Source organism: Lycium barbarum, chromosome 7, assembly GCF_019175385.1.
Source record: "Lycium barbarum isolate Lr01 chromosome 7, ASM1917538v2, whole genome shotgun sequence".
Taxonomy (NCBI): Eukaryota; Viridiplantae; Streptophyta; class Magnoliopsida; order Solanales; family Solanaceae; genus Lycium; species Lycium barbarum.
In genome coordinates this window covers 101,504,196-101,530,516 of record NC_083343.1, presented here as the reverse complement: position 1 = coordinate 101,530,516, position 26,321 = coordinate 101,504,196, and the positions used below count along the sequence as shown (strand labels likewise).

The 26,321-nt window shown below is 36.1% G+C and overlaps 1 protein-coding gene across 1 annotated transcript; it reads left to right on the top strand.

Moving 5' to 3' along the window:
* The first annotated feature begins 7,890 nt into the window (after positions 1–7,890).
* Positions 7,891–9,417, top strand: LOC132603654 (26.5 kDa heat shock protein, mitochondrial). The gene is made up of 2 exons (XM_060316795.1): positions 7,891–8,298; positions 8,545–9,417. The coding sequence occupies exons 1-2, from the start codon at positions 7,989–7,991 to the stop codon at positions 8,958–8,960; spliced, it is 726 nt and encodes a 241-aa protein (XP_060172778.1). The 5' UTR covers positions 7,891–7,988; the 3' UTR covers positions 8,961–9,417.
* Positions 9,418–26,321: the final 16,904 nt, after the last annotated feature.

Sequence of the window (26,321 nt, the reverse complement as noted above, 5' to 3'; positions counted from 1 at the left end):
AGGGGTAGGTGCGGTAGGGTAGGCGGCTGCCAGCGGAGGGGACTGGGTAGCGGGCTGGGTCACGGTGGGAGGGGACTGGGCAGCGGGCTGGGTCACGGTGGGAGGGGACTGGGCAGCGGGCTGGGTCACGGTGGGAGGGGACTGGGCAGCGGGCTGGGTCACGGTGTGAGAGGGGTAGTCAGCTGTGGCACGGGAGCAGTTGGGGGGGGGGGGGGGGGGGCTGAGCCGACTATCCGGAGTAGAAGCCAAGTGATGCAACCACAATGGGGAAATGCCATCGTCCAAAAACTCGTAAGTAATAGAAGTGGGAGAATGTAAATTGGAAAAGGGGAAGACATTCTCATCAAAAATCACGTGACGAGAAATAATGATTTTATAGGACGATAAATCATAACACTTATACCCTCTATGATTCCTAGGATACCCCAAAAAGACACACGGTGTAGACCGGACTTGCAATTTGTGGATAGTCGGAGAAGGAAAGAGGGGATAGCATAAACGCCCAAAAACCCGAAGATGAGAGTAAGATGGCTTTCTTTGGTATAGCACTTGAAGAGGAGAAACGTGACCTAATAATTTACTTGGTAAAATATTAAGAAGATATGTTGCCATTTGTAAGGCGTGATGCCAGAACGAAGGGGGGAGAGAAGCATGAGCAAGAAGAGTCCGAGTGATATTATTGATAAAACAGATTTTTCTTTCGGCTTTCCCCTTTTGTGAAGACGTATGTGGACAAGAAAGACGAAATGACATCCCATTAGACTCACAAAATTTCCCGAATTGACCGTTATCATATTCCCTCCCATTATCACATTGGACATTTTTAATATGACGTTCAAATTGGGTATGAATGTGTGTTTTTAAAGCTAAGAATTTCAGATAAACATCGGATTTCTTAGCCAAAGGAAAAGTCCATAAAAACTTCGAAAAATCATCCATAAAAAGAACATAATATCGATGACCCAATGAACTTAACACGGGAGAGGTCCACAAATCACTATGAATAATATCAAATGGCATTAAAGTTTCGGAAATAGAAGAATCAAACGGCAACTTAATGTGTTTACCAAGAACGCAAGAACGACAAATACGAGAAAGACTACATTTATTACATTCAATGCTTTTATTAACCCTAAGACAATCTAAGATAGAATTTCCCGGATGACCCAAGCGAGCATGCCAAAAAGGAGAGGAAAACTCCGCAAAGGTTGATGGAGTGGTGGTTGGATATTTGATGGTGGTGACCGGATAAAGATCTCCCCGACTATCACACCGCATTAGTGGCATCCCGTCTGAAAATCCTTCACAGAAAACCCATATGGATCAAAATCAACAGACACAGAATTATCAGTAGTAAAATTCTGTACTGAGATTAAATTTTTAATGAGTTTAGGAGCATGTAAGACATTTCATAAGGATAAAGAGGGGTTTGGGGGAGGCAAACTAGTATGACCACAACCACGAATTGGAATCGAATGACCATTTCCCACAACAATACCATTATTTTGATTGCTTAAATTAAAATAAGACGAGAGATTACCGTCCAAGGATGTCATATGATAAGTGGCCCCGGTGTCCATGTACCAATTTTGATTGGGCGAGTTCAAGGTCATCGTGTGCATTGCGGACTCAATGTCGGTTGGAATATACGACCCGGGAGAGGCCACTGCCGCCGTGTAGAGCTGCTGAGCTGGAGGAGGGCCCAAAATACCCTGCTGTCGTGGCGGGACTGGCGGCGGACGAGCCCAAGAAGCTGTCGGGTAAGGGCAGGGGAGAGGAGCAGCCCAGCGGAGCTGGGAGACCCACTGCCAGTGGACAAACTGCTGCTGACCGCTACTGCCGGCAGTCCACTGCTGTTGACCGCCGCTGCTTCGGGCAGAATTACTGCGGCCACCGGTGATTTTTTCGCTGCCTGAGCTACGGCCTGAGCCCCCCTTACGGCTAGTTCCAGAATTTTATCCGCGGGAATTTTTTGATTTCCCTCAGCGTGATCTTGTGTTGTCCGAGGGGAGTGGCGCGTCGTCGACTGAGGCCACCATAGCCGAACCAGACCCGTGAGACACCATAGCAGCAAGTTCACGTTCTTCCAAAACAAGGGAAGACCGAGCCTCAGTGAATGGGGGGAGCGGCTTTGCATGGCGAATTTGTGTCCCTACCTCTTTGTACGTTTCAGTGAGACCCGAGACCAGTTGAAGGACAAGGCGGCTATTCGTCCCGGGAGCCCCGACGTTTTTCAGTTGATCGGCAAGGCTCTTGAGACGTTGACAATAGGCGGAGGCATTGGGAAAATCCTCCATACGAGTCGTCGTGAATTCTTGTTCGAGAGTCACCGCACGAGGTTTGATGATCTTGGAAGATATCACGCAAGCGATCCCAAGCGTCCATGGCAGTAGCGTCTGGTTCGATTATAGTGTTTAACAGATCATTCAAAATTGTCGAATAAATCCATTGAAGCACGGTGGCGTCAATGGTGGTCCATAATTCAACTTCCTTATCAGTTTTGGGAGCCGGCTTCTCCTTACCTTTGGGTGGAGGAATGATGTGATGAAGGACCTTGTGAGAACGAACATGAATTTTGAAAAGCTCTGCCCATGTACCGTATTGTGAGTTTTCCATCTTAAGAGTAACAGAGATGTGATTCTTGATATTGGAGACCGCGAGGGCCGGGTGGAACGTGGGCTTAGCCGGGGTGGTAGGTGCGTCGGCCATGGGAAAAAGAGGAGAAGGGGGCGACGACTTAAGGGAGGAAAAAATAGGGATTAGGGCGTGGCGGAAGGAGGAAGAAGAAAGAAACCCTAATCTGATACCATGTAGGAAATATTTTCCTTGAATCCTTTCATTACTTGAATTGGTTTATATACAAAAATATTCTAACTTAAAATAGGAGATTACACAATATACATAATATGCTATCCTAAAATAGTATACTACAAAATATTCTAATTAATATTTACATAATCTAGCACAAAGCTTATTTTGTACAGTTAGTTCAATAATGTCCAGTGTTACTCCCTTCGTCGCTTTTGATGTGGCATAATTTCCACGTTTAGTTGGTCCCATCGAGAATGGCATATTTTTGTTTTTAGAAATAATTTAACTTAATTAAACTTCTCATTTTATGTTTAATGAGATGATACATAGCTACACAAATATCTATTAGTTATTTTAGATAACAAGTTTTAAAAGTATAGCAACAATATACCCAGTATAATTCCACAAGTGGAGTCTGAGTAGAGTAGAATGTAAGCAGACCTTACCCTTACCTTTGTGGGGTAGAGAGATTGTTTCTGAAAGACTCCATGCTTAAAAGAAAAAGAAAGGGCAGAAAAATAAAAAATAAAAAGGAACTCAACGCAGATAAAAAATATGACAGCAAAATAGCAAGATACAAAGCAAATGCGCAAGTTTCAAAAGTCTTTTTTTAAAAAAAAGGTTATGCGTAGTCAAACATTGTCAGATAAAATGAGACAGATGGAGGCAGATGCAAACCCACATGAAAGGAGTGGGGGCGGGGGCGGAGATGTTTATCAGACTCCATTACCTTCAAAATAATTTATATAGATATACACCTTTGCGAAACAATTATATGTTTTTTAGGCACCTTGAAGCACAAAAGCCGGTTAGGGACACTGGTCGAATTCGCCACTTAGTGCCTCTTAAATATTTTCGAATCAATTTCTGGTTCGATGATTATATGAAAGATAGTGGTGTCCTCGTCAATCGTCATCTTCAAATTATGAATCCCCCTTTAAATGGAGGACATACTTTGCAAGAGGATGTGATGAATGAAATTTTGATCTATCAAAGACCAGTTTGTTGTACTAGTTACCGATATACTTATGAGATGTATTTAGAGGCAGGGTCGGCTCATAGTTAAGGCAGGTAAGGCAATGGCCTAGCACCCCACCCATTTTTTTTTAACATCCTATATATATACTAGTTGCAGCAGGTCCGTGCTAAGCTCGGGCCCAAACTCAAAATGTAAAACTAATTTTCATTAAATAAAAAAAGTATAACATATGTTATATTTTTTTTATTGCAATTGCACATTAATCATGTTTTTCTTAGAATTTTTCATAATTAGAAAGTCTCTTAGTCAAATAATTAGATAAGTTTTAAAGAAACGATTATTTATGAGGAAGCAATTTTAGCAGGAAAATTAACAAATACCAGAGAGACACAAGTGATTCGATATTATATAAACTAACACGAGAAAGTATGATAATTGCAACTCAACATTTTTATAAATTTGTGAGCATGTCAGTTTTAGATATCTATTAATTTTTCACCCATTATTTTATTGTGTCAAGGTTTTAGGCTAGATTTGGTGATTTATGGCTTAGTTTTAAACGAAGTTCAAGAAAAATCCTAAACTCAGTAAAACGAACCTTAAGAATCAATTTAATTAGTTCTTTATAATATATATATATATATATATATATATATATATATATATATATATATATATATATATATATATTATTCTTAAGAAAATTAATTCTTAATGAACCAAACAAGAAATTCTAAGGACAATTCGATCTTGACTGATGATGGCAAATTTATTTTCAACACTATATAACATCATTCAATAATTTCTATCATATTATTTGTAATGCACCATAAATATTTTAAAGGCAACAGATAAATTGTCCATAAAATATTCAATTCAGTTCATAGAAATAAAATAAAAAAGAACTAATTACACGAGGATTATACTTGATTCAAAACAGAAAATATATAACCTCATAAAAACATACAATTACCAACATTTATTTATAGTATAACCTCTCCTCCTAATTCCGTCTTCTTCATCCCCCAATGTAATTGCACAAAACAAACTTTAAAGGAAGATTAAAGGTTCTTGTCCTTTTTTTTCTTTTAAAAGATGCTAATTTATTAATTCTTAAAAATATTTTATACACTAATCTACTATGTCATTGCACTAACCTCTTTCGTAAAAAAAAAAATTAATACAAACTCTACGAAAAGAGAAAAAGCTATAAGAAAATGGCTTGTGCATGCAAAGAAATTAAAGTTCAAACCAAAGTTAGAATTAAAATAAATGTTCTTTTATAGAAAAATTGTATCCATAAAAATATCTTAATTAAGTGATTTTAAATATTTTATATCATTTTCCTAATTAAACCCATAAAAGAGTAGATTTTGATTTTCTTTAAAGAAAAACATGAAGTAAGGTGCATCAACAAATTAACAGTGGATGAGATAAATACTTTAAAAATATGTAAAGTAACAATCACACACAATAATTACAAAGTAGCGGTGGAAGATAAGTGATTTTTTATTTATTTTATTATTGATAAGTAAGCAAAAAGAATCCCAAAAATATTTAAATATAATATAGGAAAACATTATACAGATAGGGTGGGGTGGAGAGCTGGGTTAGGGACATTGGAAGGTGAGAAGGAGAGAACAAACTTAAAATGTCACTTATAAAACTTGTTTTTCTACTCGCATTAGGCAAGTCATCTCCTTATTTTTAAGGAACTTATTTTCAAGAGAAAAATTTTTCCAAAAAAAAACAACAAAACATGAGAAAATTAAAAAAAAAAAATCTTCATACCAAACACACCCTTCCGCTAGAAAAGAAAATAATTTGGCTCCAAAATTTAAATTTTAACAAAAGAACCAACAATATAAAATATAATCAAATAAGGGGTAAGAAAATATCCTTAAATATGTACACGGTAGTTCAATAGTAAAGGGTTAGTACGTTAATGAAATTGAGCAAAGTATAAAACTGAGAGTAGGTGAGAAGTCAATTGGAGCATGCGTCAGGTTTAAGCACAAATGTTGAAATTTTTATGGTGTCCATTGTGATGTGTAGCAATTTCATTGGTCAAAAAATAATATGAGGACTACAAAAGTCTCATATTGGCACTTATATATAGTAAAAATATATATATGTAATATTTTAAAACAAAATTGTACTCGTTGGTAACTTTGAAGTTTCAAGAGATATATTTAAAGAAAAGTATAATAGTATCTTATTCTTTTTATGGGGGAGTGGGGCCTGCATTAATTGAGATTATTTTTGGGAGAAGTACGATAGGATTTTTTTCCTTTTTATGGTTGAGTGGGTACGGTTGGCATAATTGGGGGAATGAAAAAGTTTTTCTAGGTAATAGTAGATTTGTAGTATCCTTATTTATTTGGCAACTATTGTATTGTCCATATTTACTTTTTTTTTTCTTATTCTTTTTATTATTCTTGTGCTCTTATTATTATTAAATTATTGAAAATTCTCAAGTCTCATACACACCTAAACATTCTGCAGCAAAACATAGTACTTACAAAAGATCAAGACTTACGTTTTGGTGTTTTCTTCAAATTATCAAGCATTGCAACAAGCAATCATTATATTGAAACAGCGCAATACTATTTCGATATCATTATATCAACTTATCAAATTCTTGAATCAGGTTTTATTGTTCTAATTTTATCTTATATTTCATTGAAAATTTGTCATTGTTGATATTTTTATTCCATAAGTATATATTTTTGTTTCAGTTATTATTAGAATTTATTCAATTTAAATATGTCAACTAGAAAATATGAATCGATTATGCAAAAAGAGAGAAAAAGAGAAAGAAGTTTTTCAAAACTAAAACTGATTAAATCTTATCTAAGATCAACAATGTCTCAAGAGAGATTGAATGAATTAGCTATATTATCAATTAAAAAAAGAATTGTTAGAATGAATAGATTATGAAATAGTAATTAATGAGTTCGCATCTAAAACCGCTAGAAAAGCAGGCTTTAAATAAAAATATCCCATAAAAATATATATGACAATCTTTCCTATTTTGAAAAAAAAAATTAGGGCCTATCTATGAAGTTTGGCGCTCCATCCTTGTTGAGATGGCCCTGTTTAGAGGAGCTAAAATCTTGTTAATATTTATCAAATTAATATCAGCCCATTTCTAATTTTTATCAAGATGGCTGTTTAAGATAGGTCATAGGTTCGAGCCATAAAAATGACTTTTAATATTTATATTAGGATAGATTGTCTACATAACACCTCTTGAGACACGGTCCTTCCGCAAATCCTGCTAACACGATATTGCCCTTGTTAGACTCATTGTTGACATTATTCACAATATTAAGTTTTTTGATCCTTTACATGTTATAGTTGAATGCTTTAAAATCTCATAATTGTTACCGAGGTTTTCACTTATGATAACGTCTGCAATAATATTCTTGACAAGCAGTAAATATGGTATTTGTGGAACACAACGTTTTTACTCATTTAACATGGTGTACTACACTACGTAGCATTCCATAAAATTCTAAATAGAAAACATAGGGAGATAAATTGATGAGAATAGCGACACTTTATAGTTTAAGTATGAAAATTATAAAATATACATAATTTAGGATGAGTTTTCTATGTATAATTAACCCATTAAAATTTAGTAATCTTAAGTGAATGTGGGGCCAAAAGTCGCAAAGTCGTGGCAAAAGACATTGGATAGGAAAGTAGTCTCTGGAACAGTCTTGTGCACTAACAAGCGGCACATTCTTGGAAGACGTAGCAAGAAACTTCTCAAAGCTTTTTTACTATATTCCTTCCGATTTAAAATAAATGTCCATTTAATTTTTAACATACCACTTTAAAAAATATTTTTTTTTAAAAAATGATTTAATTAAAATTAGCATCTTATTATTAATCAGTTATATTTGAATTTGATCATTTATATTAGTACTAATAAAGGCAAATTGAACAAAATAAAGTTAATTATACTTCTGATTATTTTGAATCAAAATAAAAAAATTAAGTGAAAACCGGAGCACTTCTTTTGACGACACATCGAGGTCCTGCTAGAAGGTATTAGATTTATCTTCACCGCCTATTTAAATATTGTCTTCTCAATCTCTTGGAGCCCAACAAGAGTAGCCAGCGGTCTAATCAATACAGTTCTCATTTGCATACATCCATTATCCAGAACCTGCAACAATTACCAACTATAATGGCTTTAGCCCGTTTAGCTTTGAAAAATTTACAGCAAAAATTGGGATCATGCTCCTCCTCCTCTTTGCTGAATCCAAGTGTTAGTGTGAGGAGTCTTAATAATAATAATGTAGAGAAACAGAGATGGTGTTCTGAATTTGTACGATGTTTTTCTACAGAGACAGAAGTCGGTGGTGACAAAGGAAAATCGGATAAGCAAGAAGTGGCTGTCACTGAAGGTGGCAAGAAATCAAAGTTGTTTCCTAGGAGACGCCGACGTGGTAGTCTTTGGAGACGCAATGACTCTGACTTTGCACCTGCTCTTTTTGGTATGTCTCAATTGTAGATTGAATTTTGTGATCATTTTTCTAGATAACACGTCTTATTTCCTTAATTATGTTTCAAGCATTTTTTTTTTCTTCTTTTGTTATCGAACGATCTAGTTTTCTTAGCAGCTTCCATTCAATTTATAACTTGTGATGTAAAAATTATACATATATACACACACGTGCATAGTACTAGTTCCCTGTGTATTTGCCGACTCTAAATTCTAAATTTGTTTGATTTTGGGACAGAAAATTTACCATCGGGACTTGGAAATGCGTTGTTGCAAGCCACCGAGAATATCAACAGGATATTCGACAGCCTGAATTTGAACCCCTCCCAGCTAATGGGAAGGTATAAGGAGGATGAAAAGAGCTACAAAATCCGGTACGACGTGCCAGGGCTAGGCAAGGAGGACGTGAAGATAACGGTGGAGGACGGAATGCTTACAATAAAAGGCGAACACAGGGAAGAGAAAGAAGAAGCAGGGTCAGATGATGAGTTCTGGTCATCAAAAAGCTATGGGTACTATAACAACAGTATTTTTCTGCCTGAAGATGCCAAGGCTGATGAGATTAAGGCTGAGATGAAAGATGGGGTTTTGACACTCACTATTCCTAAGACTGAGAGGCCTAAGAAAGATGTCAAGGAAATTCAAGTTATGTGAGGTTCTTTGGTTCAAAAGTAATACACTATGTTGCTTAAAACTCTTTTAAATACTAGTGCGTGTCAGATCCTTCGAAAGTAATATATGTCGGAGTAATATATTTTGGAAGGATACAACACAGGTGCCCAGGCATTTGGGAAATTGAGCAACATAGATAATATGTAGTTGAGCCACATAGATTATATGTATACTTACCTACTATCTGTACATGGCATGGTGTGTTTTGTATTTGTATAATAAGTACTCTTGGGTTTCAGGAGGTTGTGATAAGGGTGGTTTTGCTTTATTCTTTCCTCATATTTTTTTTTTCATGATTTCAACCGAAAAAACCATGAAAAATCTCTGTAATGCTCTGTTTGCTTTTTGTTGTTTTTCTCTTGGAAATGAATAAATTGATGACTTTCTAGTCTGTTCCAAACTAGAATTATGTCATCTTCTGGAATCTATTACGAAATAAGGCTAAACTCAGAAATTGAGTTATGAAATAATATTAATGAAATAAGAGATATAGCTACAGAAGTTGGGAGCGCGAGAGATTTTATTCCTCTTTTCAAATTGATGTATAAATTAAATGAATCGACTTTCTATTTATAGAAGAAAAGAAGTTGATGCGAGATTTTTTACAAAGCTGTTGCGAGATTTTCAGAAGCTGTTGGTAAACTATCTGTTTGATTGCAAGCCTGTGCAAGCTTGAGAAAGCTGTTGCAAGGCTTGAAGACAGCTTTATTACAAGACAGGTATATCTTTCTCGGAAAGCAGTAAATGAGGGAACGGAACTCGCTTTCGACTTAGAGGAAAGAGAGAATATTGACTCGCTTGTTTTGGGAAGTCAATATTCTATAGTTGGAATTTATCTTTCACGGGCTGTAACAAAGACATAAATGCTAGAAGAAGTGTGGTCATAAAGTCTTTCTTTCCCCAAGGGCAGAAGGAGTTCGGAATGACTATCTCTCTCGTTCAGTCCACGAAAATGCCCCTTACTTTAAGTTGTGGCTAAAAATCAGCCTTGGTGATCTATCTTCCTTCTCTTAAGAAGCTGGTGACAGGCTGCCTTCTTGAATTACTTGCAAGCTATCTGCTTGAGCTACTTGCAAGTTATCTGTTTGATTGTAAGCCTATTCAGTTGATTGTGTATTTAAATGGACACCATAATATGGTGTAGTTATAACACTTTTCTTTGGATGTTTATTAATAGATTTGTGCCTTGTTAAAATCTTACTAGAAAAAATTTAGTGGGAAAAAATCCTAGCGAAGGAAAAATAGTACAAACATTTAGTATTACGCATTGTTAGCTGTCTCATTAAAATTTTTATCAGAAAAGTTCATATAGGACAAAACCTTAGTTAAGGGAAGAAGAGTATAACGTGTATTTTATTCTCTCTAATTAAAGTATCACATAACTCTTGAAGATGATGCACCTGATCTTGTATATCAACTTATCATATGTTGAGGTTGGCAGTGCCTTTGTAATCAGATCTGTCAAATGTTCATTTGACGAACTGATTGATCATCTAGATCTTCATACCTTTGATGGAGTTGCATCATAGCCACATAATAGTACTGAAATCACGGCAAGTACATTCCAGGCTTGCTTTAGCTGTTTTCTATGCATAATTTGATTGTCATTTTGAATAACATGGTATGACAGTAACACCTCATGAGACTAGATAACATATATGGATCGAACTCTTATGCCGATCAGATGAATACCCTGTATATTAAAAAAACTTGACAATTTTTGTTAGGATAAATATATTCATATCAGGGCCTTCATTTGTAATATACAATTGATCTTATTTCAACATCCCTATGTAAGAGTGAAGCTATATCATGCTCATAGTTATAGCAGGATATATAAAAATGCATCAATTGCACAATGATATGATATTTGGGGACCAATTCAATTTTCTCTAATTTTCTCATTTCAATCTCTTTTAGCGGATAATCTAATGATTTTGGAAACTCTTCAAGAGTTCCAATAGTATACAAGTCATCAACTTGCACAACAATATGAAAGATTATTACAAAAAGGCAAGGATAAATAGAGTCATCTTTGTACCATTCGTTAATGAACATTTATTAAGGCAATTTCAGTACACCAACCTTGATTAATTTAATCTATTTAAGGATTATAAACAAGTTTCTTAACAACTTGTATATGCTTCAGGCATTTTGAATCCTTCGGAAATTTTCATATAAATTTAGTCAAGTTAGCCATATAGGCTGTGACAACTTGCATTAGTATAAATTGTGACGTCTTCTGATGTCCAGACTACAGGTCCAATTTCTTATCAGGATGTATCATTTCACTTGGTAATTATTTCTACATCAACATGCTTTAAGAGACGTAGAATTCAGATCCTCACAACCTTATACAATATTGCGCGCTATGTTGTATCAAAGATATCGTCGACATTATATCATTTGTATCGGTTCGTAACTCGACATAACTGAGATCTCATCACTTCATTAATTTTAGGTACCTGAACCTCCCATGAGGTTTCATAAAGTGTTATGTCGTAGGCTCTTAAAGAACATATTGCCTCTTTATTATGATCCTTTAAATCATTTGCTCTTCATGGGAAGAGAGATCCATACAAATTAATCATGTGCCAGGAACCAGTTTTGAACTAGTGACACGAGGATTTTCAATCCTCTGCTCTACCACTGAGCTACCCGGCTATTCCCAATGTAGTATCCTTACTTTATTAGGGAACTGGGGTCTATGTCAATTTGGTTCACCGGTACTATGAAAAAGTCTTATGCTTACGTTACTGTTATTGATGGTTTGATTATCTTGAACCACGAGGACCCCAGTCGTGCTTCTGATTTCCATTCCAATCATCATATAGATGATAAATCTCCCCGTGCTCTTCCATAAGAACTTGAATTCTGTATCACGGTGAAGACAAGGTAAGGCTGTGATTCTTGCTAAAAAAACAGGGCGAACGCCTTCGAGTTACTGGCTCCATAGGTTTGCCTTGGTATCATGTTCATACCGTTGTATTGAATGATCCCGGTCGGTTGCTTTCTGTTCATATTATGCATATAGCTCTGGTTTCTGATTGGACCGGTTCGACGGCTCTGTATGAATTAGCAGTTTTTGATCCTTCTGATCCTGTTCTTGATCCAATGTGTATAGGGATTTTCTTTTTGTCCCCCTTTGTAAAGCAATCCAAAGAGACCAGAACCACGTGAAAATAGCTTTCATAAGCAAATATTATTGTGGAAATCAAGGGAGAGTGCCGTTTTAAAATAGATACAATAGTTTCCGATTCCCCCGATGGCACCCACCATATCTTGCTTCGGGGCCGATCTTTGGTATCGGAGCAAATAAATTCAATGATTTTCAACACTCTATTTGTTTTTTTTTTCCATCACAAATAGATTTGCCGCATGGATTGGATAGAGTCCCCCCGTCTTTTTGCCCTTTGGCTGGTAATCACATCGGCCATAAGGTGGTCTATCACCTCGGTTGGGGAGAAAAGATTTTTGTTGTTGGAAATTCTTCTCCGCTTTATTAAACTCTTCTCTTAGGCGAGAGCTCACTCAATTCATTTGGCCAAATTCTTCACTGATAGAAACCAAATTGAAGGATTTGACTGATAGAACAAGTAAAATCAAAAATCAAATAGAAAGAATTACAAAAGAGAAAAACAAAGTAACTCTTGAACTCGGATCGGATAGGATTTTGTGTGTCGGGCCCTTCGGGTCTCATATTTTGGCCGAGTTTACCGTACCTCCGTCCCATATGTTAGGCGGCCGTAATATTTGTTTACCCGTTTCAAGGGTTATTGCATTTGGTACCGATTCGTCTACTATGCTTCATGCATACTATAGACTTGTCCTTCAGGGACATTCAATAGGAGCATTTTGCAGCGGAGATATGAGGTTAATTTTGGGTCAGCAAATACTTCCGACATTGACTTGAATTATCTTTTGAATGAGGATCATACTGATGATAATTCACAACATATTTCTTAGATGCTTATTTTCTCCCCCTTATGTTAGAAAACTAACATATATCCCCATTTTCTTTGGGAAATCCATCTGTGTGCGTCGTGGTATATTCATTTATCATATATCGCACATTAAGGCTATAAGATGGAAATATCTAGTTCCTGACCCTAAACCAATTATGAAGGGAGAATTTAATATAATTTATTGTTCTAAAGCATACAAGTGTTGTTATATGCAATATATCATATCTCATACCACAACCTGAAGCTTTATTCTCATAAACAATGGTTTAGCTATATTATGGAAGCATCCAATGCCAAACCAGCTTAAATATAAACTAGCATTATCAAGATGAATTGTCTTGATTACATAATTTGGAAATTGTGCTTCCAATTCAATTATTTTGAACAAGCAACTCCGTAAATATCAAATTGCGGGTTGACAATAAACAAACACGTGATCGTATCATAGATGCATCTATTTAAGACATCACAATGCAAATTTAGGGGATCCAGTCCCAACATTAGCTGGTGCGATCAACTTATTATGAGAACAAACAACACAAAAGAAATCTTGAAGAATCTTCTAGTTCTTCAATATATTCTGAATACTCAAGTAGCACATCAGATTTAAATTAGGACGACTAAAATGGTCATGTTAAATTATTTGTACTCGTAAACTTCAAGTTTACCATGGCGTGTGGTATTTATTTGAGTAAACTTCTGGTTTTTTATTGCACGAGATTTTATACCAATAAGCTTCTGGTTTGTTGTGGCATGTGATTTCATCATGCTCGGGTAACGTTTCACAGACATATTTCTTACCTGGTAATTTGGAGATATCCAATCTTCCAATCATTTGTAGTCTCAATATGATAACCATTTTTGTTGTCAGTAAACTTCAGGCTTACTACAAGTATTGTTCTGACTGTAATAATTATGATCTAGGATGAATGGTACTATCATATATAAGCTCTTCGAGAGACTTCACTTTATCTACCCAAATAAGATATTATTTGAACATTGCTGGTGTGATGATACTTGTAGATAAATAATGAGCTCTTCTGGAGCCCTTGATCATTAGTTTTTTCTTACTACCAAATATTTTTTAGATACTTTTGGTATCGTGAAAGAAAATTTGGTTAGACAATACTTGTGTCATGAAAGAAAATAGTAATCAAATGGAAATTCAAAGACAATTTAGACTATAAATTACAAAAAGTAAAAATTAAACTCTAAACTTCAGTATTTTAAATATCTCCTTCAAGGAGATTAGCCATCAACATCTGAATATTTTGTATAAAAGCGACAACCACTTAGTAATCACATCCTTCATGAAGGGATACGTTAATGTTTATTTCCTTCAAGGAAATTAATAACAACCAACAATAATGTATCAATGTGGTTATAGGAGAAAGTATTTTACTCTGCTTCCTTTTGCTTTAAAATGATACTTTGATAAAATTATTCAATATGTTTCTATGTACGAGAGGTACGTGTTGCAATGCCTTAATTTGTTACCACAAAAATAACATGTATATCCCTTGTTATTTATCTCTCCTGTTGTGGTATTTCTTCATTCACTTCAGGAAATGAAACCTGATAATTCAAATGTGCTTCAAATACAACGTTCATCAATAGCTTGTTATTTTGCTCAAGCACAAGAAGACATTGCTTCAGAATAGTGCCTTAGATATTTTACTAATCTTTTCTGCTTCGAGAGTAAAATTTAAAGTTTTACTACTTCGGGAGTAAAGTTTAAAATTTTACTACTTCGAGAGTAATTTCAAGGTCTTTCTACTTTAGGATTATTTCAAGATTAGACTTCTACTACTTCGGGAGTAATGCATACAATATTCAGAATATTTCTTCTCAATTATTCTATCTTTTCTGAAGATGATTTGTGATAACTTCACATCCAAACGTAAGTCGTATTTATAGGCTTTACTAAAATACTATCACATTCACTTCAGAAAATGAATCTGTATTTGTAATCTTTTTCAAAAAGTTCACATTCTTCAAGCATGAAACATAATTATTTGAACCTGCCTTAAGCATATCAAATCGTGATAGCTTAGAACCTCTTTCAAGATATTGCTACTTTAGAAGCAAATCGAGGCATACATATAATGTAGAGAATTTTTCTTTAACATATCTTCCACAATAATCATAATAGGCCTATAAATTATTATCACTTTTAGTGATTAACGAAGACATGATATACCACTTTTGGTAGTTGTATTTTTTTTTTTTATGAACTATGTTGGAATTCAAGCGAATCGTGACATTAATATCATAATATTTCTTAATGTCTCGTCACGTATTGCTCTTCAGGAGCAATTAATGCTTTTTAAATTTTAATAGCGTGAAACGAATTAAGAGATACGTACAAATCAAAATTCATAAGTTGTTAAAGAATCATACATGCATTGATTCCCCTTTACCACGTTGCCAACGAATCTTATGTGCATATGCACATGTTAGTCTCTTTTCTTTAAATGGCAGGAGCATAGAAAATAACGACTTATGGTATCTTCTACAATATTACAATCTTTACTAGCTAATCCCATAAGAAAATATAAAAAGAAAGATACTACTTGGCATCATTTGCGTTCTCTGTAACATTTTAACACTTTGATCTTTTCAAAATAAGTGCTCAACGTAGAGTCTCGTGCTGATAACGTGTTATGAAATATTATTAAAAGTACAAGGTAATAAAAGATATAGCCAAAGAAGCTGGGGGAAGAGAGATATTTTATTGCTCTTTTCAAATTCATGTACAAATAAACTGAATTGACTTCTTATTTATAGAAGAAAAGAAGATGATGCGAGGCTTTTCATAAGCTGCTGACAAGCTGCCTGCTTGATTACAAGCCTGAGGAAGCTGCCTGCTTGATTGCAAGCCTGAGGAAGCTGCTGCAAGGCTTTTCATGAAGCTGCTGACAAGCTGCCTGCTTGAGGTACTTGCAAGCTATCTGCTTGAGCTACTTGCAAGTTGCCTGCTTGATTGTAAGTTTATTCAGTTGACTGTGTATTTGAATGAACATCCATAATACGGGGTATTTATAACAGATGTGTATATTTCACGAAGTTACAAATTAAGGCGAGAAAACAAATGCTTATTCCTACATAATTTTATTCTTCTTCTAGCATCTACATAAGAAACTTATGGCAGTTTCGGATCTCGTTCGACCATTCTTATGGCTGGTCAGTTATGAATAAAAAGTCATTCCTAAGGTTTGTTTTTGAAATCAAATTTCCTTCCGTATCTTAAGTAGCCAGATTGTCCTCCATTTATCAGTACTATGTTAGCCAGCCTTTTATTACATTTGCAAATGTATATGGTAAAATCCGTCGACACCAAGTGGACGTATCAAAAGATGACACGTGGCGATGGTGACATGTTAGATTCGAGTCAGCAAGCGAAGGGATCTGGGAGAGCATACTACGTTCCGGAGAAGTAATTTGGTAACCACCACCGGAGACAGAAACTATATAGGATTTGGAGAAGCATACCAACTCACCGGTCAAACCTCATTCAATGCACAACCGTTACAGAAGACCCCCAAGATTCTTCCAGCCTTTATTAGCCTTTATCACCTCTTAATTACCTTTTATTGTAGCATTAATATTAGTTATTAAGTGGGCATGATTCATGGAACTTGTACCCCATAGCTCAAGTATAAATAGAGCTTCTCATTTTATTGTAAAGTACATTTGAAAATATATACAAGAAATACCTTACTCGTATTTTGCTCGTAGTCCTAATTGCTCCTATTTAATTAAGCAAAGTTCTAATTGTTCGCTTGACCGGAGACTAGCTCAATAGCTTCTCCAAGGCTCATGCTATTCTACCTCTTTATTTTCAATTATATTTCATTTATAGTAATTTTAATTACAAATTACATTGCTATTCTGGTCACTTTAATCCACGTTTCCTTGACCAGATACACATATTCAACTATATCAATTTTGCGAGTAAACAGTTTGGCGCCCACCGTGGGGCCAGGACAATTGTGGTATCATTGTGACCCTGCCAATTACACTAATTCTCTTTAGTTCTTGCTGTTAGACTCAATTGCTGCAGATACAGGACCAGTGGCACTGGGGATTGTGACATCAAAACAACGGAAATCATAACAATAAATACAGGAAGCATCTGAAGATGGCTCCGGAATAATGGCAAAAAAAAGCACTTCAGGCATCATGTCCGTATAAGATACAGGAGACAGCCCGAACTAGCTCCAGAATAAAGAAAAGGAATGGGGGCGGCCATATTAGTCCCCCCCAAAAAATAGAAGGAATTAAGAATCGGCTAGATCTATTAGATGTCAGCACGGCCGCAATTCCCTTGCAATGTATTCTCGTTCGACTCCTGTAAACTGTCGTATATTCAAAGTTGTAAACACTTGTGTACGTTCAAGAATTGGAATGAAGCAAAACTTGCACTTTCTAAAAATTCTTGTATATTTCCGAATGAATAAAATCATTCTCAATGTGCTCAAAGCAAATAAGGATCACAAATCCGAACAATTGTGCCCAAATAAATAGGAAACGTCCTCTTCATAGGCACCGAAACATAAGGGTCCTCTCTTATAAAGTCGTGCAGTTAAATGGCTAAAAGTCCGGATGCTTTGTTTTTCGGTCGTAAAGTTAACCGGACATGTTATTCTGGGCTTTACCAAAACCAGAAGATACAAATTCTTATTCATTAACATCCCTGGCCTCCAAGGCTGTGAGGTTATAAAGGTTTCGGGTATAACTAAAAACCCTATAGTCAAACCCCTAAGTCTAAATAATTTTGGGAAAAACTAAAAACCCAGAAGACTAAAAGTTTTGGGAACGACTAAAAATCAAAGAGTTAAAACTCAACGATCAAGAGTTCCGGGTGAACACTAAAAACTCAAGATCAAGCTTTCTGTAGTGGTGATACTTTTTCAGCACCAACTAGCTGTTAGGGTAGAAAAACCAGTGGCTGAGCTGTCACCAAAATCCCTAAGTGCTGCACTCTTTTTTCCTTTGCTCGATTTTTGTCCTAATTTGGGTTTTTGTGGCAAGGTTTTTAATGAGGCAGTCGCGAGGGTGTTTACATGACTTTCCGATAAGAAGGGGAAAATCTTCCACTTCCCGGTCACATCTCAGCGAGTAACTAGAAAGTTGGGGGACTATCTGTATAGGGAAAAATTCATCGACAAAAAGTGGACATATCAAAAGATGACACGTGGCGATGGTGACATGTTATATTCGAGTCAACAAGCGAGGAGCTCCGGAAAAGCATACTACGTTCCGAATAAGTAATTTGGTAACCGCCACCGCAGACAGAAACTATAGAGGATCCGGAGAAGTATGTCAACTCACCGGTCAAACGTTATTCAATGCACAGTCATTACAAAAGACCCCCAAGATTCTTCCAGCCTTTATTAGCCTTTATCACCTCTTAATTACCTTTTATTGCAGAATTAATATTGGTTATTAAGGAGGCATGATTCATGGAACTTGTACCCCATAACTCAATTATAAATAGAGCTTCTCATTTCATTGTAAAGGGCATCTCAAAATATATACAAGAAATACCTTGCTTTTATTTTGCTCTTAGTTCCTAATTGCTCTTGTTCAATTAAGCAAAGTTCTGATTGTTCGCTTGCCTAGAAACTCTAGCTCAAAACCTTCTCCAAGGCTCAGGTTATTCTAGCTCTTTATTTTCAATTTTATTTCGTTTATAATAATTTTAACTGCAAATTACATTGCAATTCTGGTTACTTTGAGCTACGTGTCCTTGAACACGTACACAAATTCAACTGTACCAATTTTACGGGCAAACAATAACCTTCTACATTTCTGTACAAAATCTAGCTAGTAATTGTGAGTTACCCTTTTATATATAAAGAGAACGACATGTCTACCTCTTTCCTACTCTAAAAGAATGAACACTACATTTGATTAATTTAATTTTCTTGAAATCAATAAGGTCGACATTATTGGAGAAAAATCAATGGATTTGATTTTCTCGAAATTAATGAATGGACTTGAAATTATGAATTCTCACAAGTATACGGCCTAAACCCTAAGTTGGGGGGGGGGGGGGGGTACTCTTGGGGACTTATGGATAGTGCCACTTCAACGAGTAATAGCCTGTTTAGTCAAACTTCTAAAATCAGCTAATTTTGAAATGTGTTTTTTTTTTAAAGTGTTTTTAAAAAAAGTATTTTTGATGAGAAGTAGTTTGTGCTTGATCAATTAATTTAAAAATCACTTTTGAGCAGCAATTAGTGTTTGACCAAGCTTTTAAAAAGTGTTTTTTGAAAAAGTGCTTCTAAAGAAAAGCTACTTTTTTTTAGCTTCTGAAAAACAGCTTCTGCTATTGTCACTACCCATTTCGCGAGTCGTGAGGGCACTCACACTATTTCCCCTGTGGGCGAACCCTTCTCTTAATCACATCGTTTAAATGAAATACATACATAATTGGATACAACAATTCAATTAAATGACTTACTTTGTATTAATAACAGTGCGGAATAACTAAAAGTATTACATCCCCTAAAACCTGGCCTTAACTTGTACAAGAGCTTCTAAAAGAAACACATTATCTGAGTACTTACATTAAAAAAACTCTGAGTAAAAGAATGGGAAAATGTCTATAGAATAGGAAGTAGACAACATAGCATAAAAAGAGATTTAGGGCTACAGATTCGACTAGTAGCTCACCCCAAGTCTCTGACAAACATCATCGGGACTAGTCGCGAGGTCTCGGAAAATAATATGGATCAACTCTGCACACCACAAGGAATGCAGCAAAAGTACCAAGAGTACAATACTAGTACTCGTAGGCATCATCGGCCAAAAATGACTAGATAACGCATGTAAAGGAAGAAATCAACAAGTAGAGCATAGAAGCAATCAGGTGTAGTCACGAAACATGTTCAAGTATAAAATCAGACAGAGGGTATAAAATGCCAAGTAAGACAGTTAATGAGTAAATGAATGAATGTAATGCAATGGAATACAATGCCCCCTAGGCCACCTCTCCAATCCTGTACACACATGTTAAGGGCTATGGCTAAAAGTCATGACCCGTGGGGGATTCACGAAGTCTATGTACCATATCCCTCTCTGGCAAAAACCTCGGATGCTATCAATATATCTCGCTCTCTGGCGAAGACATTGAAAGCTATCAATAAAACCCGATTTCCGAAAAAAAACCTCGGAAGCTATCAATAACACTCGCTTTTCAGCAAAGACCTCGAAAGCTATCAATCAACTTGCTCAGCGACAAAGATCTCGGAGGCTATCAATCACTTCCTTACCATCAAAACAGTCATGTATGAAAATGAAAAGCATGACAGTAATGGAATCAATTGCAACAACATTGCAAATCATAGAATAAATAAATGCATGTTACGAAAGCAAATTACAACTCAGTTCGATAGTAATATCCTTCCCTTTTCCATGTAATAAGTAAGATATAAAGTGATAGGGGTAGATAATAAGCAATCACACTTATTAGCAAACATGGCGACAAGCCCACATAACAATATCCATACCAAGGCAGTGGATTTATCACCATAATCATGCCCTATGGCCTAACATGCTTTCCCCATCAATATCTATTGTTATGGTTCACTTTTACGTGAGTGCATAAAAGCTACTACGAGGTTGTGGACTCTATTCAGATTTTATATTTTTTAGATTCCACCTAATTTTATAAAGGAAATTAGGAAAATCAAGTTTAAAAGGGTTTGTCAAACAAGAGAAAAATCCTTTTAGAACCAGAGTTTGAGGTAAGGGTTCGGGTGATCCCCTAGGGAAGGTTTGAAGCACCCTAATATGAAGGATCTGTAGAATACGGTTGACCTTCGAGCGTCAATGTGTGATTAATTGCTAAAATATTTTATTTATTGCAAAATTTGTCATATTAATATCATAACTCCATCTTTTTGGGAAAAAAATATTTTTTTTAAGGAAAAAGAGTTGGTTTCTTTTAAAAATGTTACAACGGAGTTAAAATCAGTTCATTTCTGGACCAAAACAAACTTAAGTTTTTCTCTTAAGTAGAGTCCTACTAACTTGGTCCTAATGTCATGATTTGATCCTTATAAGTTTATATACATATATAATAAAATAATGGAGTATATCTCCCTAGAAAAAATAGAGTAGATTTCATATAAGTGTAAATGAAGAATTTTTTTTACTTGTTTTGTCTTAGCTCATTTTATGTCAACCAATATCCTTCCAAAGCCATCTTACTCCGGACTAGGATCCAAATATGTCTCCTCTTGTTTTATTACCTTAAGGTTCGGGCTTTTGGCCCAGTTTGAAAGTCGATGTTACACTTATATTTTTGAAATCTATTTTGTCTTACTTTTCATCAAAAATTAACCCAAGTTTGCTAATCTTTATGAATGACGGGCCCAAAATCCATTTGAATTCATGTACAACGAAATCCATTTTTTTCTTTCCTTTTTGGCCCAAAACAATTTCATCTTGAATCCCTTAAACTGGTTATACTGCTGATTTTAGATTTTTTATTACTTGAAATGCGTTGCAAAAATTCTCAAGTTTAGTAATTACATGCGATTATTAGCTTGACACGTGTTTGATTTTACAAAATCATTTGAAAGCTTCTTTCTGATCTCTACTCGGGATTTCCTAACATACATGAGTTTCAATATGTTTACAAGTGTTGTTTACATATACAACTATTAACCAAATAATATACACATATATAATAACGAAATAGGAGAGGGTTTAGGCTGGTGGGCCTACCTAAGCCCACCAGTTGACCATTTTAACCCATGGTTGGGCCTTCAATCATCTTATTTTGGTTTCGGACTCGATCAAGAAAAGAGGTTGTGTCACGACCCATTTTGACTAAGTCGTGCGGGCACTTACCTTTCCCACCTCGGTAAGCGAACCTTCAACCTAACGATAAGTAAAGACATAAATAAATAAATCAATCAAATGGAAGAGAATAATCACGTAAGCCTTACAATTATATATAATAGAAATAGTGCGGAAATTAGGAAATACCCCCAGGGTCTGGTCTAAGCCATACAAGCGCATCTAAGTGAAATTATACAAGGCTGGAATATAATAATACATCAATTTGTCTATGTCTCAGAGTAGAAAAGTATGACATAATAATAAGAGGAGTCTTCAAGGCAGCGAACATCTCGTGCTCAACCTGTAAACTCGAAGCAGTCATGATAGCGACTATCAGCCACGACAGACAGAAGAAGACCCAACCTGAAACTCTGCATTCATAAAAGAATGCAACAAGTGCAAGTCAGTACAAAATCACAGTACTGGTAGGTATCATCGGCCGACTAAGTATGCTAACATAATTCAGACAATAAAACAAGATAGGCAGATAAATAAACAAGTATAAGTCAAACATAATCGGAACCAAGTCCACGTCATCGCCTAAGTAGAGCATCTAAACCAAAATGTGCCAAGTCTCAATATATCCAATTTGAAACCAACATCACAAGTAAAACACCAAATCATCTCAATATATAAGCCATGATGCAATGCAATGCAATAATGTATGAATGCAAATGCAATGCCATGCAATGCTGTGTACACATGTACTCCAGAAGGAATACCTCCACGCCTCGGTAGCACAACCCAAGGTGACTTGCAAAGTCTAAGTGTCACTCGTCTCGGATTTTTGCCCAACAGACAGATGAGACTCCGAATCTCTTCCCACGGAGGGTTCTTACCAGCACCACCCTGGGGGACCCGCGAAGTCCATGCAATCACTCTATTCACGATTCCGGGACTAACATTGGATATCGGACTCTCACATCACTCTCATTCAAAAATCGAGCCCAGCTCATCACAATGTTTCATCAAGTACCAACAATGTATCAATAGTATATCATGAAGGATGAGAGTGTATGCAATGTCTGTGCCAACATCAATAATCAAATAAATATCACAAGTACTGACATAGGTACGCCAATAATATCATGAAGACTACACAAGTCATACAGAACTCTGTACTCATATCAACATCAATAAGTAAGGTACTACCATCAACATCAATAATTAAGGTACTGCCATATCATAATCAAGATGGAACAACAGTTCCCAATATCTACTAACAACACGTGGCATCAAGCCAACACAATAAAACAATCAAGTCACAACACAACGGGGTGGCTAGCCCCAATCACACAACAGGGCCCAACTTATGGCAATATCCAACCCAACTTCATACCCGAAGGTTTACATGTTGTCTCCGACAATATCATCTAAATATATGCTTCGCTACACGAAGTCTCACCAAGGGTAAGCCATAACCTACCTAGATGTCCGAACAACAAACAGCAACAATTACTCTTTAGCCTTGCCCTTCTGCTGAGCCTCAAGATCAAAGAAGTCTAGGCTTAATCGAAATCTAGATTAGAAATCATGAAGATTGATACCCATATTGCTATCATTCAAATTAGGTTAAAACCAACCCTAGAATTTAGAGAAACGGGCCCCACAAGGACAAACGGGAAACTCGGGGGGGGGGGGGGGGGGTAAAACATCAAATTAAACACTAGGTGATCAAAACCCATCAACTAATTGCTAAATTAACTCAAAGATTCACCTAATTTCGAAATTCAAGCAAAACCCCCAATTTTGGGTATAAACCCTAACTCTTTGATTCAAGGGTTCAACACTAATAATAGAAGATATATGGTTAACAACCTTAGATATATCATAATCTAGCATCAACCCAACCAACAAATCTTGATTTAGAACCCTAGATGAAATATCCATTAAACCCACTTTTATCTTCTTCACTTAAGAAATTAACAAGGGTAAGGGATTCTAAGATGATTAGGAATACGAAATCAGTAAGGAGATTAGCAAGACTTACCACCAAGAGATTTCCCCAAGAATCTTCTAAGACAGTTCCCAAGAGCTCAATTTTCGTAATGGTGATAAATGATAGACTAAGGGGTTTTTAATACACACTTAATGAAATAATAGGCCCGATACCGCTAAGGCGGCATCGGGGCCGCGACGGCGCCACTGCCCCAGCGTCCTCTCGGGCTGTCCCACTGTTACGGCGGTACCGCTTTGGCAGACACCAGGTACTAGAATCCCAAATACTTTTCTAAGTCTTAACCAAAATCCCGACCCACTCCCGAGGCTATCTGCTCACAAACCACATATACAGACCCACATAAAAACACGTTACGAATGCACTCGTGGCCTCAGAATTTCAAACGGAGGTTTTGTTAACCTAGTCAACCCCCGATACCTCATTTTCAACTTCCCAACCCAAGCCCCAAAATGCATCCGAGTGCATTGGGAACCGAACCAGATATACACGCAAGTTCTAAACGACTATCCGGACCTCTCGGAATCGACGAATTTTCGAAAAAGGCCCGTTTATCCAAAAGTCAACTTTGAGTCAACTCCTTTTCGCTTTAAGCCCAAATTTCATAAGAAGTCGCTCGAATCGAGTCTAGACACCACGAGAAACGAGTCAACAGTTCCCTCGGGTCAAAAGTGAGCTAACCCGAAAGGGTCGAAAACGCAATAACGACCAAACGGGCCGTTACAGGTTGGGCCTCTCGCCCAACAGATTTTAAACCCAGAAGATGCGGCTTGAGTGGCCCACGATGAAGTCCCGTGCAAACAAAGAGGGGAGATAGGGAAAATAAGTTTAGATGATAACTATTCTTAATTTCTAAACTAAATAAAACTTAAGTGAAAAATATATGCCAATCACGTGTACAAGTGTATATATGACAAGTATATTCATCATGATTTGTCAAGTAAATAAAAGGAACAAAGGCCCAAGCAAATGAAATAAAAAGAATATGCAGACAGGCCCAAACTGAATAGCACGCAGGGGGCAAGGCCCAATATTGACAGTAACATGAATCATTTAAAGGGGAAATAGGCCCGGTTCACTGTCAAAGTAGTGGCAGACCCAATAGTCTCATATTAACATATAAAGCTAGAGATTCCTACTCAAACAACACTAATATACACGATATATACATGTACCTCCCTACATGCTTCTATGTGTATACACCCTATGTATTCATTGTACATCTTTACACATCAGGACCACCAAAGCCCAGAATATAAAGTAGATTGATACCAAATGTAGGAGCAGGCCTAATAGGATACACACATAGGAAGATTTATGCCCAAACCCTCACCACAACGTATACAAGACAACTTTATAAGTTTAAATTCATGATATACAAGGTATACACCCGTTATATACACTAAAGTGTATACAAAACATGTACGCTTTGCATATTTTGTAGATATCAGCACAGCAACAACTCAAAACAAGGCTAAGGATAGCAGTAGATATGAAATAATTCAGGTTAAGCATATACCAGGCTATACATAACTCATGTTCGATGCATTTGATCCCTATTGATGTTTATAACATGTATGTTAACATTTAATCCATAGATGTGCAATTCTTGACTTCAAATTAAACAAAAGCAAGGACAGGACAAGTTTCTTTCAATTACTACCAAGATAATTCCTATATCAACCTCATAATATGAGACAAATCAGTCAATCATGGAAAGATAGAAGATGGAGAAGAGAAGCTACTAACGCATTTATGGTCATGCTAAATCAAAAATGGAGTGAGCATGTTCAGGTCCTTAAACTAAACATCAAATTCATATTCATATAGTGAACAAATTGCAGAATTGTATCATACCAACACAGGCAAAGGGATTATAAGAAAGTTAAGGGGTTGACAGTATGGGAAGACTGATTTCACACCTATCATGGACAAAGTCAAACCACACCAAAAAATAAGTATTCAGAACATGGGGGAGTTTAAAATCATTTAAGAGGAAAGCTTTTGACATACAGTGAGGCCAAACCAAACTTAAGACATACACATCTTACCTCAAATGGATCAATAAGACAAAGCAGGGCCAAAGTTAACTAAAGATATGTATACAAAATCCCATAAGGTAAGAATAAGGTCAAAACATGTCACTTTTAAACCACAAAAAGAGCTCATGCCATCTTTGGGATTTTCCAAACAAGTATTAAAACCAACAGGTTCAGTTCTTTCATACAAAAAGGATAACTTAAGTACATGTGAATACATTATGACACACACAAGCTAATATTAAGCAGGACATAGACACAAAAAGGGAAAGAAAGGGCATAACTAGTCAAAATGGTATACAAAAACATGTTTATCATCTCAAATGATTGTTGTAAAGTCTTAACATGCCAAGAGATTCAGACAAAACATGCAAAACTAGCCTAAGTGGTCTGAAACATTACTAGTATACCATGAATCACATAGAGACATTAGATGAGTGCACATATCCCTATTAACAAGTATACAACTACTTGAACTTAAAGACAAATAATTATGCTGTGTTAAGACAAAATTATCATGAAGACA